A 15786-nucleotide genomic window follows, 5' to 3' on the forward strand; every position below is an offset into this window, starting at 1 on the left:
AGATATGGCAGCACCGCTACTTATTCTCCAGCACCAGATGCCGTCTCTGAAAGTACCTCTTCAACTATTTTGAGGGAAAATTAATGTGTGTTGGGTGATACTTTAAAGTTTATGGGAGGAAGCTGATGACACAGCTTAATGTTTTCCTTCTGCTTCATTTCTGTATTTGCTTCAATTAGTAAAATCAATTAACTGAAAACAGCAAAATATGGTAAACATATAAATGTTTATTCTTGGGAGATTAAACAAAGCTGGTTGGAAGACAACTATATATTGTCCCGACACAACTACTCCATGCCTTGCATTATATTATGTTGACCATTATGAGTATGTTATTGTATGTACTGTAGATGGGTCAAGCCCTATGTTTTATGCGTTTGTGTACTCACATCATAGTCTTTTGTTCCAGAGAAATACAGGCAGTCCTTGGTTATCCGACACAATGCGTTACTCAAAATGACGTCGGATAGCGAAGTGTCATAAAGCGAATCACATTTTCCCATAGGAACACTGTTTAAATGAAAGGTTCCGTTCCTGAAGGCATTTTTAACACTAAAATACACCAAATATTTTACGCAAGCAATAAGATTATGCAGCGCACACATAAATTATGATGTAAAGAGTCTATTTAATGAATCCAGAACTGTATAATAAAACTGTTAGACATGTTTAAGTGCCTAAATACACAACTAAACCTTCACACAGACTGATCTGGATGATTTCCCTGACTGCAGCCTTCTGATTGACATAATGTTGCAACTTTGCAAAGCGTCGTAAGAGCGTTGGATTAGCCATTTTGGCGTCGTAAAACCGTCCATATGGATGCATTGGACCGCGTCGGATAAGCCATTCGTCGTAAAACGAAGCGTCGTAAAACGAAGCGTCGTAAAACGAGGACTTACTGTATATTCCTTCATTTTACAGTTTATATTCTTAGAAAACCACACACCACATGATTCTGCATGTTTACTAACATCTGGGTCAGAAATAAAGTCATTATTTCTGCATGCACCCTTGCTTTGCCCAACTATTGGAGAAGTACTTTTGATATTTCTCATACTAGTAAATGAAAACATTTATACTGATTGTCTATCATACATTTTCTCCTCTTGTTTATTAATATCGTAACATAAGTATTATCCGAATACCATTTGACTACAGATCAGCCAAGTTATTTTTACTTTATCTTTTATTACATTTAATTACATTTTAGTTGTTACTACACAAACAATGCACAATGCCTGCATATAACCAAAACAATCAAAGTTGCTCATATAAGTATCAAGTACTGTATCTGAAACTCCCCTTATATATTCCATAGCTTCCAGTTAACCCATTATGGATGTTCTTTATTGTACACATATTATTTGACTTCTGTCCTGAAAGCAACTTTCCAACCAGTGATGTTTGATATCTTCATACAGATCTGGCTCTATTTAGTTTTTTGTGGAGGGCGCAAGGAAAAGTGCTGACAAATAGTGTCCGACTGTGGCGCAGTCGCAGCTACGCCGCACCAACAAGGCCAGTAATGCTTGTGGCCCTGAAGGGATTAACCCAGCAGGGTCCCTGCTTCTGAATGGGACTCCCACAGAGTTAAATCTACTGGGCTGCAACTAGTCTAAGAGCTGCAGTCTTCTTCTTTTTATTATTTTTAGTATGCAGTATTAAAGCAGAGGGTCTCCGAAGCTTACACAACTTTAATTCATGTCCAGAGACCCCCTGATTCCTGAGGTACAGACCCATATGGGGTGCAGGTAGTTTACATTTCTTGTGTCATGGGATCATCAATCGGATTGGTGGATGTACCATGTTATTCAATCAAGTGTGGTTGAGAGGACATTCTCAACTAAACTTGATGGCTGACCACACAGTACATCCATTGATCTGAATGCTGGATGTACCATGTGTCTGTCAAATGTTAATTCACAGGCCTTATATAAGGCCTGCTACATCTCATTTGACAGGAAGTGGCAAACATGTCAACACCTGCCAGAAAGAGTAAAATAAGATCAGGATTCATTTTTTTCAGATAGTTGTTTTTGTTTTTGGGGGGGTTTTGTCAATTGGGCATGGATTGTTCTTTATGGGTTTTTTTGTTTGTTTAATTTTAGTGCAAGCTGAGGAAAATTGTTTCTGGTCAAGCAGAGGATCATTGCTTCGGGTCAAGTAGAGGATCATTGCTTCGGGTCAAGTAGAGGATCATTGCTTCGGGTCAAGTAGATGATCATTTCTTCTTGGGTCAAGTGAGGAGATTGGTGCTACAGTTGGATGAGGAGGGTGAGCCTTCAATGAAAATACATTTATTGACTTTAAGGTGCCCATTGATTACCAATGTGGCTATCTGTGCCATCGTTGAGGCTATAGGTAACCACAATGACAATCAATGGATTTAATGTAAGTTGTAATGTGTATTTTTTATGCTTCTCAGTGGGTCAAAGCGATATTAGTCAGATTAGGCAAATAGGTCTATTGCCCATTACTGTGTTTAGTAGTGGTGGGGGGTGGGTGAGGGTGGATAAAGGAGATAGAGGGGTGGATAAATGGGGTAGTTGCCCCACGGAAGGGTTGTTAGACCTCCCAGGGACGGTGGCGTAATGTTTAACCCCTTCATTACCATAGCGGTTAGCCATTATGGTAACGAAGCTTTGCTTTTATTTTATTATTTTTAGTACACAGTAGTGAAGCAGGAGATCCCCAGAGCTGAACCACAGTTCATTTTGGTCCAGGGACCCCCTGCGTCCTGAGGTACAGGCCTCTTTATAGGGTGTCGGTATCTTGGGGCTGTTTAAATGTCACAGTCACGTGGGCCATGACGCGGGAGATTTGAACTTGCAGGACATACCGGCACCCCATACAGAGGCCTCTACCTCGGGAAGCAGTGGGTCCCAGGACCTGAATTAAAGGTGCTTCATCTTTGGAGACCTCTGCTTTGATACTATGTACTAAAAAGAATAATGAAAATAGTGAGATTTGCTATAAGAGCTACGAGGGGAGACACAGAGAGACAGTTTCTCTCTGCGCAGCTCTTACAGACTGGTGGCTGCCAAGTAAGATTAACACTGCGGGAATCCCATTCAGAAGCAGGGACCTCCACTTCGTTAAGGGAAATTCACTTTCCGCTGGTTCGTGAGAGAGGTGAGCCGTGAGGCTGCCGCATTAGGCTGCAAGACATCCGCTTCAAATTGAGCCCACGCCGAATGTAAATAGCACTATACTGTATCTGAATATGTGTGCTGAGGGATGTTAAATGCATCCATTCAAAATGAGTTGCCCGCACTTCACTTGAGTCTACCAACAGCAAACACTCTGTCTCAGCATTTTGTTAAATACTAAATTTATCTACTTTATTTACTATACAGTATAAATACTTTATATTTGTTAGAATTGATATGGAGGGTTATATTGAGATATAATGTGCAAGTGTTACTTTTTTTAATATAAAATCTGCAACATATTGTATTCTAAATACCACTTTGTGATATTACAACCCAGCACACCTACGCTATACAGTATTGCATTAGTAATGCTGTTGGTATTGTGTATTGTAAATTCTGTGACTTTGATGCAATACAGCATAAAGTAGCATCATTTATCAAAATTAATAAGTAATGCAACATATATGTACAAATGTGGCAGGGGTGATTGAACCCGCTGGCGCATTATGGTGGGATATTATGTGATATTTTGCATTATCAGGGCCATTGAATCCTATGGAAAATCAGAGAAATTCAGCATTATAACGCAATATTCTACGTTGTAGGTACAATACATTTTGCTATATCTGTAAATGTGAGTTCTGTCTGTTTGCACATTGTGTATATCACACTTTAATAGTAATCCTAGATTTTCCATTTTGTGAATGATGTGTAGCCATGCCATCTGTGGCTACTAGTCTGCTTCCCTCCAGGCAGTAAACCCTGGTACAAGCAGGCCTTGCCAGTGGTTGATATGGGGTTTTCCCTCTCCTTGGTGCTGCACTTGAGTAAGGCCTGGGCATGACCACCAATCATGAGTCAGACCTGATGCCCTCATCCTGGCTGTACTTAAGGGCAGGTACCGCCCACATTTTGCAGTGCCTTTTCCTACTTGAGGAAGGCAGGTCACACATTGGAGAGGCTGATTATTTGGGCCTTCTCCAGTCCTCTTTTCTCCAGGGGTGTGGACCATACCTCTGCCTCTTAGGGAGGCAGGGAAGAGGCTGGGGGTGCCCTTGGCCTGGAGTGATGGACCAGGGACCATCAGTCAGTAGTAGCTGAGAGTTACTGCATCGGGCAGAAGCCTGCTTGTTACTGTGCTGTACAGAAGAGACAATAAACCGTTCCTTTTGTTATACCTCCTGCCTGGTGCATGACCTTACTGGGGGAGAGGTAATTGTCTACAGTGGCAGATCACCTTCAGTTCCTGGAGACTACGGCAGATGGAGGCTTTGCACTGCAAAAGCGATATGTAGGGTCTGATCCCCAGAGGCCTAGTCCTGTGTCTCCACTACCACCGGCGGACGACTCAGCCCTCCTGTTACCAGCAGGTATCATGCACCACACGACCAGTAATGGTCAAATCTCCCACCGGGTTGGGGGAAAAACGTTACATACGTTAAATGTTATTTATTAAACTGCAGTAGCTGTTATTCTGCAATATTAGCCCATCGCTTAGCTACAGTAATATGACAATCTTCAAGACATACCTTACTTTTCTGGTTAACCCCCCTCCCCTTTTTTTTTTCTTTTTAAGTCCTACATTTTATCGTTTGGTCCATTTAAACTTATTTTAATGATTACATCAATCATCCACTTAGGTGATAGGGTGCTACTAGTTGGGTTACTTCCTCTCTCAAGTTTATATATTATTCATTGCCCAATTAGCACCATCATCCTTCTACTGTTTCATTACTAAGCTGAAGCGGGGGTTCTGCCCAGTTTTCCTTTGAAAGAAAATGGTTTCAAAAGGCAATATGAAGGTGCAAAGTCATTTGTTGTGGCTTTCTAAGGCTGGTACGTTTGCCGGTAAGTATTTCAGGAACCTGGGCTTTATTTATTTATTATTATTTCCGGAGCTGAAAATAATATGGTTATCTGTTTATAAATGAGCAAACTATTCACCGGAGTTCATAAATCAACAGAAATGTGCCATTGCTTTTACAAAATATTACAGCTTTCCAAAATAAAACAATTGGCAAGCATTAAAAGTCAATGTGCAAGGTCACATTGCCCTTTATATACTACCACGTACTGCTATTTTCACTCAATTTTGATAAAAAGTTGTGCAATTAGTGACATTCTCATATAAATCGGTGAAAGGTGAATATCAAATGCATTTAAATTCACACAGATGTGTAGTCATCAAAGATACCAATATTTCAGAAAATTATATTTTGCCATTTACATGCCAACACTATTATGAATAAAAATAATAGTTTTAAAAAAACCTTAATTAGCTTAGATTTCTGCGTCTCCTGCTACTCTGGTAGTGACCACAGTTAGTATAGAAATGTATAACTTGTATAACTATAGTATATGACAGATGTTAGATGTGAGGGAGTTAAAATAACTTGACCAGCTCTCTTTTAACACCTATCCCCTACCAAGCTAGTGTTGTTTAATACTGTACATTTATATTATCCAGCCATATTCATGTATGTATGTTCATACTTAAATGATAAAATAGCTGAGATGCAGTTATAGCCATATCCCATAGTCAGAATTTACATTTTGAAAGTCACTTGTTGTAAATGATCGAGACCTTCTGCGTAAAGCGGGAAAAGAAGCATGAAATTGCTTCCCTTTTAGGAAATCTGAGTAGATGTCAGATTTAAGGAACCTTGGGTAACTGTCCTTTTCCATAAGATTATAGATTGTGTACTGGGCCTGGTCAAAGCTTAAGAGTGTGGGATGATGGATATTCTTTCTTGTGATTTCCTTGGTGGCAAAATCAAGGTTGACCTAGAAAAGGAGAAAAATGCTATAAGCCCTAAATCATATTTTGCATGAGAAATTATCATGTGAGAAGAACAGTGCAGATCCTTAGATTATACTATATACAGTATGCTAAGCAGAAAAAATATGGAATACTAATAAGAGTACAGTGCGAAATATGCCTGATTATGGGCTAAATGGATGGAAATTCCAGGCATTAATGAAATCACTGCTCTGTGACTGACGGGCGGGCGGGAGCTGTATTGATGGCCATCCTTAGAGGGCAATGTGGGATGCAGGCAGTGTGTGCTTCTGGAGAAGTGGTAGAAGGCATGCCATTAGTAGATCTGGGAAGGTGGGGGAAGATGCAGGCCCTTGGGCCATTGGACATGCAGCTCCTCTACGCCAACCATTAAGGTTATGTAATGCTCTTTCCTTCGGGAATTATGACTCAATTATTGTTTCATTATGTCAATATAAGCACATACTGTACAAGAAAAGTCCAGAGTGAGTGTTTCTACTAAGGCGTTATTTATTCTGTGTAGTCAGACTGTATTACGTTAATATGTATGCAACAGATATTTGAAATGTGTTTCATACCTTAAACTTCAATCTTAATTAACATCTGGAGCTGTGCATACTGTATCAAGGAGGGCCAGGCATTTTTTATTTTATACTGCATGTGATAAATGAAGTGTGGATTTCAAATGAGAAAATCTTTGAACTTTCTGTCATGTGCTTATATTCTATTGTTATTGTAGGGTTTACACTAGATCCTACAGATTAAATACATTACTTCACTAAACCGTTAATTTAATTGCCTGAATGAATGCAAGTAACTTATTTAGTGGTGAGGATAGTGTAAAGTCGCCCAGTTACAATTTGCACAGACAATTTGTTTTAAAAATTAAGTTAACGTTTAAGGCCTGTACTTATCTTGCAAAAATAAGAATTGTCCTTCACCTTTTATTTTTTGCACACTGCCCTACTGAGAGATCTAACCATATTAGTGTACTCTGTGCTTACGGACTTTAGCAACACTTGCTCTTTAGAATCAATTTCACAATCAGAATGGATCTCTGCCAATTAAATCCAAGCTACCATGTTATGTTCACATATTATATTGAAGAAGGGAAAGATTAAGATAAAATATCAATACCATGTACACATTAGTTATTTATAACTCATTCTACTAGTGGAACTATTGATTCATTGGTGATTACTACTGTACTGTATGTGCCAAGCATTCCAACAGGAATTCTATATTGTACAAAAATACTATAATATTCAAACATTAAATATTTATCTTTTATTTTTAATCTATGATGTCAATTCAGTAATGACATCTCTTTTGAAAGTCAAAAGAATTACTGAAAATGCTGCATATATTCATACCTCTCTTGCAGATTCCTTCTGTATGTATTTTTCATAGAGCATCTTTGATTTCTTCTCAAGTTGTTGAGTTGTCTCACACCCCTTGTAGTCCTCACACGCCAACCAAAACTCAATGTTTTCATCACTGAATTCTATTTCTAGGAACTTTTTAAAAGCATTCAAACCATCTGTGCAAATAAAAATAATGTTTTTGTTTTTTTTCACCCAAAAGTCAGCCAATGTAGGTTGTGTAGTCACAAAACATGTAAGAGTAAACCTTTAGTAAATATTTTTTCATTACATTTATTGTCAGATAAAGCTATGTACATACTTACTTTATTGATATGAAATAAAAATAAATGTTATTTTTCGAAAGTATCTAGTAATTATGCGAGTGGTCAAGTGGCACAGGGTTTGTCTTTATCTCCAACAACCCCTGCATTGTCATTGTATGGTCTCAGTCACTTTAAATTGCAACTCAAAATTAATTTATAAAGATGTTTGGTCACTGAAAAGGGTTGCCACCTTCTGATAAAAACTTCACATATTTAAAAATATATTTAACTGTCTTACCTTCACCGGCTGCTGCATCTCCTTCTGCATGCTCCCGTCAATATGGCGCCGCAACGTCAAATGACGTTACGTTGCTATGACAGCAGGACGTCACGGTGCAATGAGACACTACGTTGTTATTACAGATGCAGCCACGAGTATTAGAACTCTTGCCTTGGAAATTCTGGGAGATTCTGGGGCAGTCTCACAGTAAATGCCTCAACATTGCCTCAACATTGCCTCAACATTTCTGTGAGATTCTTAACGGCCCATCGGATTAACACAGCGGGGGTCCCCTGCTATGTTAATCCGATGGGCCATTAAGAATCTCACAGAAATGTTGAGGCAACGTTAAGGCATTTACTGTGAGACTGCCCCAGAATCTCCCAGAATTTCCTAGGTACAAGTGTTCTAATACTGGTGGCTGCATCTGTGCAATGCAGCACTGCATGGGGTCCCGTTGTCATGGCAACATAATACTGCATTGCGCAGTGATGTTCCATTGTCATAGCAACACAATGCCATGTGACGCCACAGAGCCATTTTGACTGGAGCATGCAGGGGAAAATACCACCCGAGTAGTGAGTGAAGACTTCTGGGTTGGACCGCTGGGGCGTGCTCCTCCCCAGCTTTCCTGCTTCAAGTTTTTTCTTGCCCGAAGGTACAACTTGTCTGCCGTCCTTCGCCCGGAGATTCTACCTTAAAACCCATAGCCTGGGGGATAAGTATCCCAAACCTGTAGACACGGGTCAAACCCAGACTGGTGGCAACCCTGTCACTGAATCATGTAATCATGTATTAGCACCTCTTCTTAGTTATAAAAAATACACTGTAAATTGTGTTATCTTTTTGGGCAACATCACAAGCAATATCTGTACCTTACTCCAACTCTGTCCCACTTACTATTATTATACTATAAATTACAAAGAGCTACATGAGGAGTCACGTAATGCGCATATGCCTAGGGACCTGCAGTATACTGTACAATAAACTCCAATTAGTGCATTTCTGGGTGAAAACAAATTGTGTTTTTGCACAGATTTGCATCTCGCTTCATTCATTAAGCGTTTATTGCATAGCCAAACCATGCAAATCGTTGTTTTAATGCAATTTGATTCTGGCTATGCAATTCCCTAAAGTATGGAAATGTTGTATGCAAATGTTCCAAATTCACACAATTATATTCATTGGCTATTCATTAAACTGCAAGTTAGGAGATTGACTGACTGAAAAATCACGCCCATAAATCTTGCATCCCCCTCATGTAGACAACATAGGGTTTTTGCTGGAGAAGAGTGAGTGTAATAAGAGAGATACCAATTTAGGAGAGGGCCCCTTGACTTATATACGTCTCTGTGTCTCTCTCATTTTCAGTCACAAGTTCTATTTTCACCTACCTACTTTCACCTAACCTCAGTTTCTGTCCGTTATCATAGTTTAATGAAAGTGCATACTGTTTTCAGGGGATTTTGCACTGACAATATTAGATTTGAATGAATAGGCCCCATAGTCTATATCAGCTTCCATGACACCTATTGACTTCATTTTTCTTGTTTTATGTTTCCATTGAAATGGTCAGGCACATGCTGAAATAATGCTACAATATCCTACCCAGAAACTTTAATCAAATATTTAAAACATAGTAAACAATAGAGATGTGAACTTGACTTTATGTTTTGGTTTTGGGTTTGATTGTGACTTTTTTCATGTTTTAATTTTGGGTTTTGATTGTGGTGAAAATCGTATATTGATGTAAAAAATCATAACGTCATGTAATCTGCCATGGTTTTTGCTTCATATGTAAGTATTTGTCTATTGTTTACTGTCTAACAAAAAATAATGGTAATAGTAATCATATAATTATATTAAACAGTATATTATATAACAACTGTTTATAGAGTATATACCGTTGAGAGAGTAGAGACAGGACAGTTTGTGGTCCATGGTATCTTGGCTAACCTAATAAAAATGTAAATATAACTAACTGATAAGAAGAAAAAACTGGAACTGATTGAGTTGTGTATACTGGTAAAATAGATAAAGGGCAGTTGTATTTATATAGCAATAGCCGTGTTAGTCCAGTTGCGAAAATGCAGAATAAATGAGTTCTTCAGTATTATGTGATACCTTTTTTATTTGGACTAACAATTTATGTCATAGGACAAGCTTTCGAGAGTTTTCCTCTCTTCCTCAGGTCTTGTTCAAGAGAGGAAAACTCTAGAAAGCTTGTCCTATGACATAAATTGTTAGTCCAAATAAAAAAGGTATCACCTAATCCTGAAGAACTCATTTATTTGATAAATATCATCTCATCATCTTCAGCCCTTGTCGATCCACCACTGCTGGATGAAGGCCTCATTCATTTTATATATATATATATATATATATATATATATATATATATATATATATATATATATATATATATATATATATATATTGTGACAAACAGCTTACTCCGGGGCTCCGCCGTTTGTCCGGGACTGTTAGAACACGGTCTTTTAGGGTAGGTTAAATGATGAGGCATCACGTACTGTTCCTTTAAACAGGCTATGCCTGGTTTATTCAGTCCCAGGCACTGAGACTGCCACAGTGCATACAACAGAAACACATCAAAACAAAAAGCTGCTCACCTGAGCGATAACTTAACTTAGATTTTCCCTAACTCAGGGTGGAAGTGGCTTTTCAACTTCCAACAACAAAGCAAGGTACTTTTCAGTTTTAGACAAAAAGGAACATAAACATTTAACCTGTTTGGGGAGAGGCTTTTCCCCTCTCTGCTTCCAGCAGCCTTCCTGTCTCCAGGCTCTTGGGGAGAGGGGAGAGGAAACAGGAAATCAGTCTTACATACCTGATTTCTAATTAGCATGACAGGTGACAGAAATCAAGCAGCAGACAAACTCTGGTCTGGATCTCTCATCCCTCAGTTCCAGCGCTTGCCAAACTGTGGGATGGAGTGCATGTATTATAAGGCTGCACTCCCAGGCCAAACAGGATAGAAACTGTTCAGTATCCTGGGAGCCCTATATATGGAATTTATTACCATCCCCTGGTTTCTGTCACATATCCTCCCCCCCAGCTCAGACCTCGAGGGATGAGCGACCATGGATATTACGGAGTGTATCCTTGACAACCCGTCAGCATTGCCATGTTTGTGCCCTGACCTGTGTTCCACAGAAAATTTAAAGGGTTGTAGGCTTAGGAACCACCTGGTCACTCTAGCATTCTTTTCTCTGTTTTGACACATCCAGGTAAGGGGTGCATGATCTGTGACCAACCGGAATTTTCTCCCCAACAGGTAGTATTTGAGCGTCTCTACAGCCCACTTTATTGCGAGACACTCTTTCTCGACTATGGAGTAATTTTTCTCCTGGGGATTTAGTTTCCTACTTAAATAAAGGATGGGTGCTCCTCACCTTGAGACTCCTGGGAGAGTACCGCCCCCAGCCCTACCTCAGATGCGTCGGTTTGGACTACGAACTCTTTGGAGAAGTCAGGTGTGACCAACACTGGTTGGGCACAGAGAGCTTCTTTCAGGCTTCTAAAGGCCTGTTCGGTTTCAGGGGACCACTTTACCATAAGCGGTCCTCTTGATTTTGTGAGGTCGGTTAGTGGGGTTGCCTTAGTTGCAAAATTGGGAATAAACCTTCTATAGTACCCAATTAACCCCAAAAAGGTCCTTACTTGTTTTTTTGTAACTGGCCTTTGCCAATTTTGTATCACCTCTACTTTGAGTGTTTGGGGTTTGAGTAAACCTCTGCCAATAGAATACCCCAGATACTTGGCCTCCTCCAGACAATAGTGCATTTAGCGGGGTTAGCAGTTTGTCCAGCAGACCGAACTGCGTCGAGCACAGCTTAGACCTTTGGAAGGTGGGATTGCCAATCTTCACTATGGATTACCACATTATCCAGGTAGGCGGCAGCATACCGAGCATGTGGTTTTAAAATTTTATCCATCATTCTTTGGAATGTGGCGGGAGCTCCATGTAAGCCAAAAGGCAGCACCTTATACTGAAAGAGGCCGTCTGGGGTTGAGAAGGCTGTCTTCTCTTTTGCCCTTTCTGTGAGGGGAACCTGCCAGTACCCTTTTGTTAGGTCTAGGGTTGTGAGATATCGGGCTTTGCCCAGTCTCTCTACAAGTTCATCTACCCTGGGCATAGGATAAGTATCAAATTTTGACACCGCGTTTAGTTTCCGGTAGTATTGTATTGTATTGTATTGTATGTCTTTATTTATATAGCGCCATTAGTGTACATAGCGCTTCACAGTAGTAATACATGTGGTAATCAAATAAATAACAGATAATATAAATAACAGATCATGGGAATAAGTGCTTTAGACATAAAAGTAACATTTCGGAAGAGGAGTCTCTGCCCCGAGGAGCTTACAGTCTAATTGGTAGGTAGGTAGAACGTACAGAGACAGTAGGAGGGAGTTCTGGTAAGTGCGTCTGCAGGGGGCCAATCTTTATGTATCCTGTGTTCAGAATATCCACAGTGCTATTCATATGCTTCTTTAAGCAAGTGTGTCTTAAGGTGGGTCTTAAAGGTGGATAGAGAGGGTGCTAGTCGGGTACTGAGGGGAAGGGCATTCCAGAGGTGTGGGGCAGTCAGTGAAAACGGTTTAAGGCGGGAGAGGGCTTTAGATACAAAGGGGGTAGAAAGAAGACATCCTTGAGAAGAACGCAAGAGTCTGGATGGTGCATAGCGAGAAATTAGGGATGAGATGTAAGGAGGGGCAGAAGAATGTAAAGCTTTAAAAGTGAGGAGAAGAATGGAGTGTGAGATGCGGGATTTGATCGGAAGCCAGGAGAGGGATTTCAGGAGGGGAGATGCTGAGACAGATCTAGGAAAGAGTAGAGTGATTCTGGCAGCAGCATTTAGGATAGATTGTAGGGGAGACAGGTGAGAGGCAGGAAGGCCAGACAGCAGGAGGTTACAGTAATCAAGACGGGAGAGAATGAGGGCCTCAGTCAGAGTTTTAGCAGTCGAACAACAAAGGAAAGGGCGTATCTTAGTTATATTGCGGAGGGAAAAGCGACAAGTTTTAGAAATGTTTTGAATGTGAGGGGTAAATGTGAGAGAGGAGTCGAGTGTGACCCCTAGGCAGCGTGCTTGGGCTACTGGGTGAATGATTGTAGTTCCAACAGTAATGTGGAAGGAGGTAGTAGGGCCAGGTTTGGGAGGAAGTATGAGGAGTTCTGTTTTAGCCATGTTGAGTTACAAAACCATGTTGTACCATCTGGCTTTGGGACTAAGACTATAGGGCTGTTCCACCCACTTTGGGATTCCTCAATTGCGCCTAGTTTTAGCATTTTTTTAACCTCTAAACTTATAGCCTCTCTTTTGGCCTCTGGGATTCGGTACGGTTTAAGGTTAACTCGGACCCCGGTTCAGAGACTAGGTCATGTTCAATTACGCTAGTTCTACCTGGCTGTGTAGAGAAGACTTCTTTGTTTCTTCTCACTAAATTCTGAACCTCTCATTTCTGATGAACGGACAGGTTTTCAGCTATGCTAACCTCTGGGTCAGTTTCTCGATTCTCTGACTGACCTGGGGGTACTAGGGTTAACAAGACCTCTCTATCTTTCCAGGGCTTAAGTAGGTTTATATGGTAAATTTGCTCAGGTTTCCTCCTACCTGGCTGTCTCACCTTATAATTTACTTCTCCCACTCTTTCCAAGACCTCATATGGCCCATGCCACTTAGCAAGGACTTTACTCTCTACGGTGGGAACCAGAACTAGCACCCTATCGCCTGGAAAAAAAATTCTGACCCTAGCACCCTTATTATACGTATTCCTCTGTGCTTCTTGAGCTTTTTCCATGTGTTCCCTCACTATAGGTATGACTGCAGCTATGCGGTCCTGCATCTGGGCAACATGCTCTATTACACTTCTATAAGGGGTAACCTCATGTTCCCAAGTCTCTTTGGCTATATCCAGTAAGCCCCTTGGGTGTCGGCCATACAATAGTTCAAACGGGGAGAAGCCTGTGGATGATTGGGGAACTTCCCTAATGGCAAATAACAGGTATGGTAACAAACAATCCCAGTTTTTCCCATCCTTATCGACCGCCCGGCGTAACATGCTCTTTAAGGTTTTATTGAACCGTTCCACTAAACCATCTGTTTGTGGATGATAGACTGAGGTTCTGAGATGCTTGATTTTTAGGAGTTTACATAACTCTTTTGTTACTTGGGACATAAATGGTGTTCCTTGGTCAGATAAGATCTCTTTAGGAATTCCACCCGGGAAAACAGAACTATTAACTATTTTGCTATGTTTTTAGCAGAGGTGCTACGTAGGGGAACTGCCTCCGGATATCGGGTGGCATAATCTAATATTACCAATTTATGCTGATGTCCCCTAGCGGACTTTATTAGGGGTCCTACTAGATCCATAGCAATCCGGTCAAATGGCACCTCTATTATGGGAAGGGGTACCAATGGGCTACGGTACGCTTTGAACGGGGCGGTGATCTGACATTCTGGGCATGAGGAGCAATCATTTGTAATTTCTGCCAGAACCCCAGGCCAATAGAAGCTTCGGAGAACCTTTTTTTTTGTCTTTTCCACCCCTAGGTGTCCCCCCAATGGGTGACTATGTGCGAGGTGTAATACTACATTACGGAATGTCCGTGGTACCAACAATTGTTTAGTTGTAACTGATTTCCTTTTATCAACCCGATATACTAGGTCATTCTCTACCTCGAAGTAGGGGTAGGCAAGTGACCTATCTGGTTGGCCAGGAGTACTATTCCCCCTTGCTACTGCTAATTTGGGGTCTTCCCACTGGGCCTTCTTAAAACTCCCAGGACTGACCTCTAGGTCAGCGAGGGTCTTATCCTGTTCTGGGGTGGTAAGTGCCTGTTCAACATCTTGATTTGGGGTATTCCCTAAGAAGGTAGCCATGGGGAAGGGAATTTTACAGCACTTCTCCTTTTTCCCCTTCTTATTTGGGCACTCGTCAACCTCTATTTCTGAAAAAGGGAAAGGATTTGTTTCTTCTGTTACTTCGTTATGGTCCGCTATCGAACTCTGGGCGCTATTCTGAGAGGAGGACCACATTTTTAGAAAATGGGGAAAGTCGGTCCCTATTAACACATCATGTGCCAGTTTGGGTACTATACCCACTTTGAAATCTAAAGAACCAAACTCTGTTTCAAAAAACCATCAACAGTGGAATATTCGTGATTGTCCCCATGTATACAACAAATTGCCACTCTTTGTGAACTGTTTACCTGTTTCTTCTTAATGGGCAACAGGTATTCGGACACTAGTGTGACCATGCTCCCAGAGTCAAGAAGTGCCCGAACCCTCTTACCATTAACCTTTACAAATGCCCACAGATGGTTATTCAAGGGGTCCTCTGGGCTAGGGCCCATACATTGGGACCACAGCGAATAAGGTTCAACGCTGTTGCATTGCATGGGTTCAGCATTTAGTGGGCAGACTTTCGCGGTGTGGCCCCTCTCATAACAATTTACACATTTAGGTACATAGTCTATTTCCCACTTAGAGCCTTTTTTCGGCTCGCCATGTTGGCTGTTGCCCTTAGTGTGCGAGCCATTGTTACTGGTGCTGTGTGAAGGCGGTCGTCGCTCTTCAGCCCCCCTTAACCCTGGTACCCTTTTACCGTCTCTGGAAGAGTCCTGGAACCTTGGGTAGTGGGGTTGCTCCACGACTATGGGTTGCGGGTGCTCTTCTGCTGCATTGTACCTTTCTACGAGGGCCACCAGCTCATCTGCATTGTGGGGGTCACTCTGACTGACCCAACGGCGTAGGGCAGAGGGAAGTTTCCTCAAGAACTGGTCCATGACCAACCGTTCCACGATGTGGCTTGCTGAGTTGATCTCGGGTTGTAGCCACTTCCGAGCGAGATGGATGAGGTCATACATCTGGCTTCGGGTGGCTTTATCCGACGTGAAGGACCATGCGTGGAATCTT

At 41.2% G+C, this 15786-nt stretch overlaps 1 protein-coding gene across 2 annotated transcripts in view; it reads right to left on the reverse strand.

The window, feature by feature from the left end:
• Positions 1 to 241: 241 nt before the first annotated feature.
• RGS18 (regulator of G protein signaling 18) overlaps positions 242 to 15786 on the reverse strand; it is a 64574-nt gene continuing 49029 nt past the window's right edge. For both annotated transcript variants that reach the window (XM_075616860.1, XM_075616861.1), the window contains exons 4-5: positions 7308 to 7474; positions 242 to 5939 (exon numbers count right to left, since the gene is read on the reverse strand). In XM_075616860.1, coding sequence (XP_075472975.1) covers positions 5676 to 5939; positions 7308 to 7474 — 431 coding nt within the window. In that variant the 3' untranslated portion in view covers positions 242 to 5675. The remainder of the gene's footprint in view (positions 5940 to 7307; positions 7475 to 15786) is intronic.

The sequence above is a fragment of the Ascaphus truei genome, chromosome 10, assembly GCF_040206685.1.
Source record: "Ascaphus truei isolate aAscTru1 chromosome 10, aAscTru1.hap1, whole genome shotgun sequence".
In the NCBI taxonomy this organism is placed as follows: Eukaryota; Metazoa; Chordata; class Amphibia; order Anura; family Ascaphidae; genus Ascaphus; species Ascaphus truei.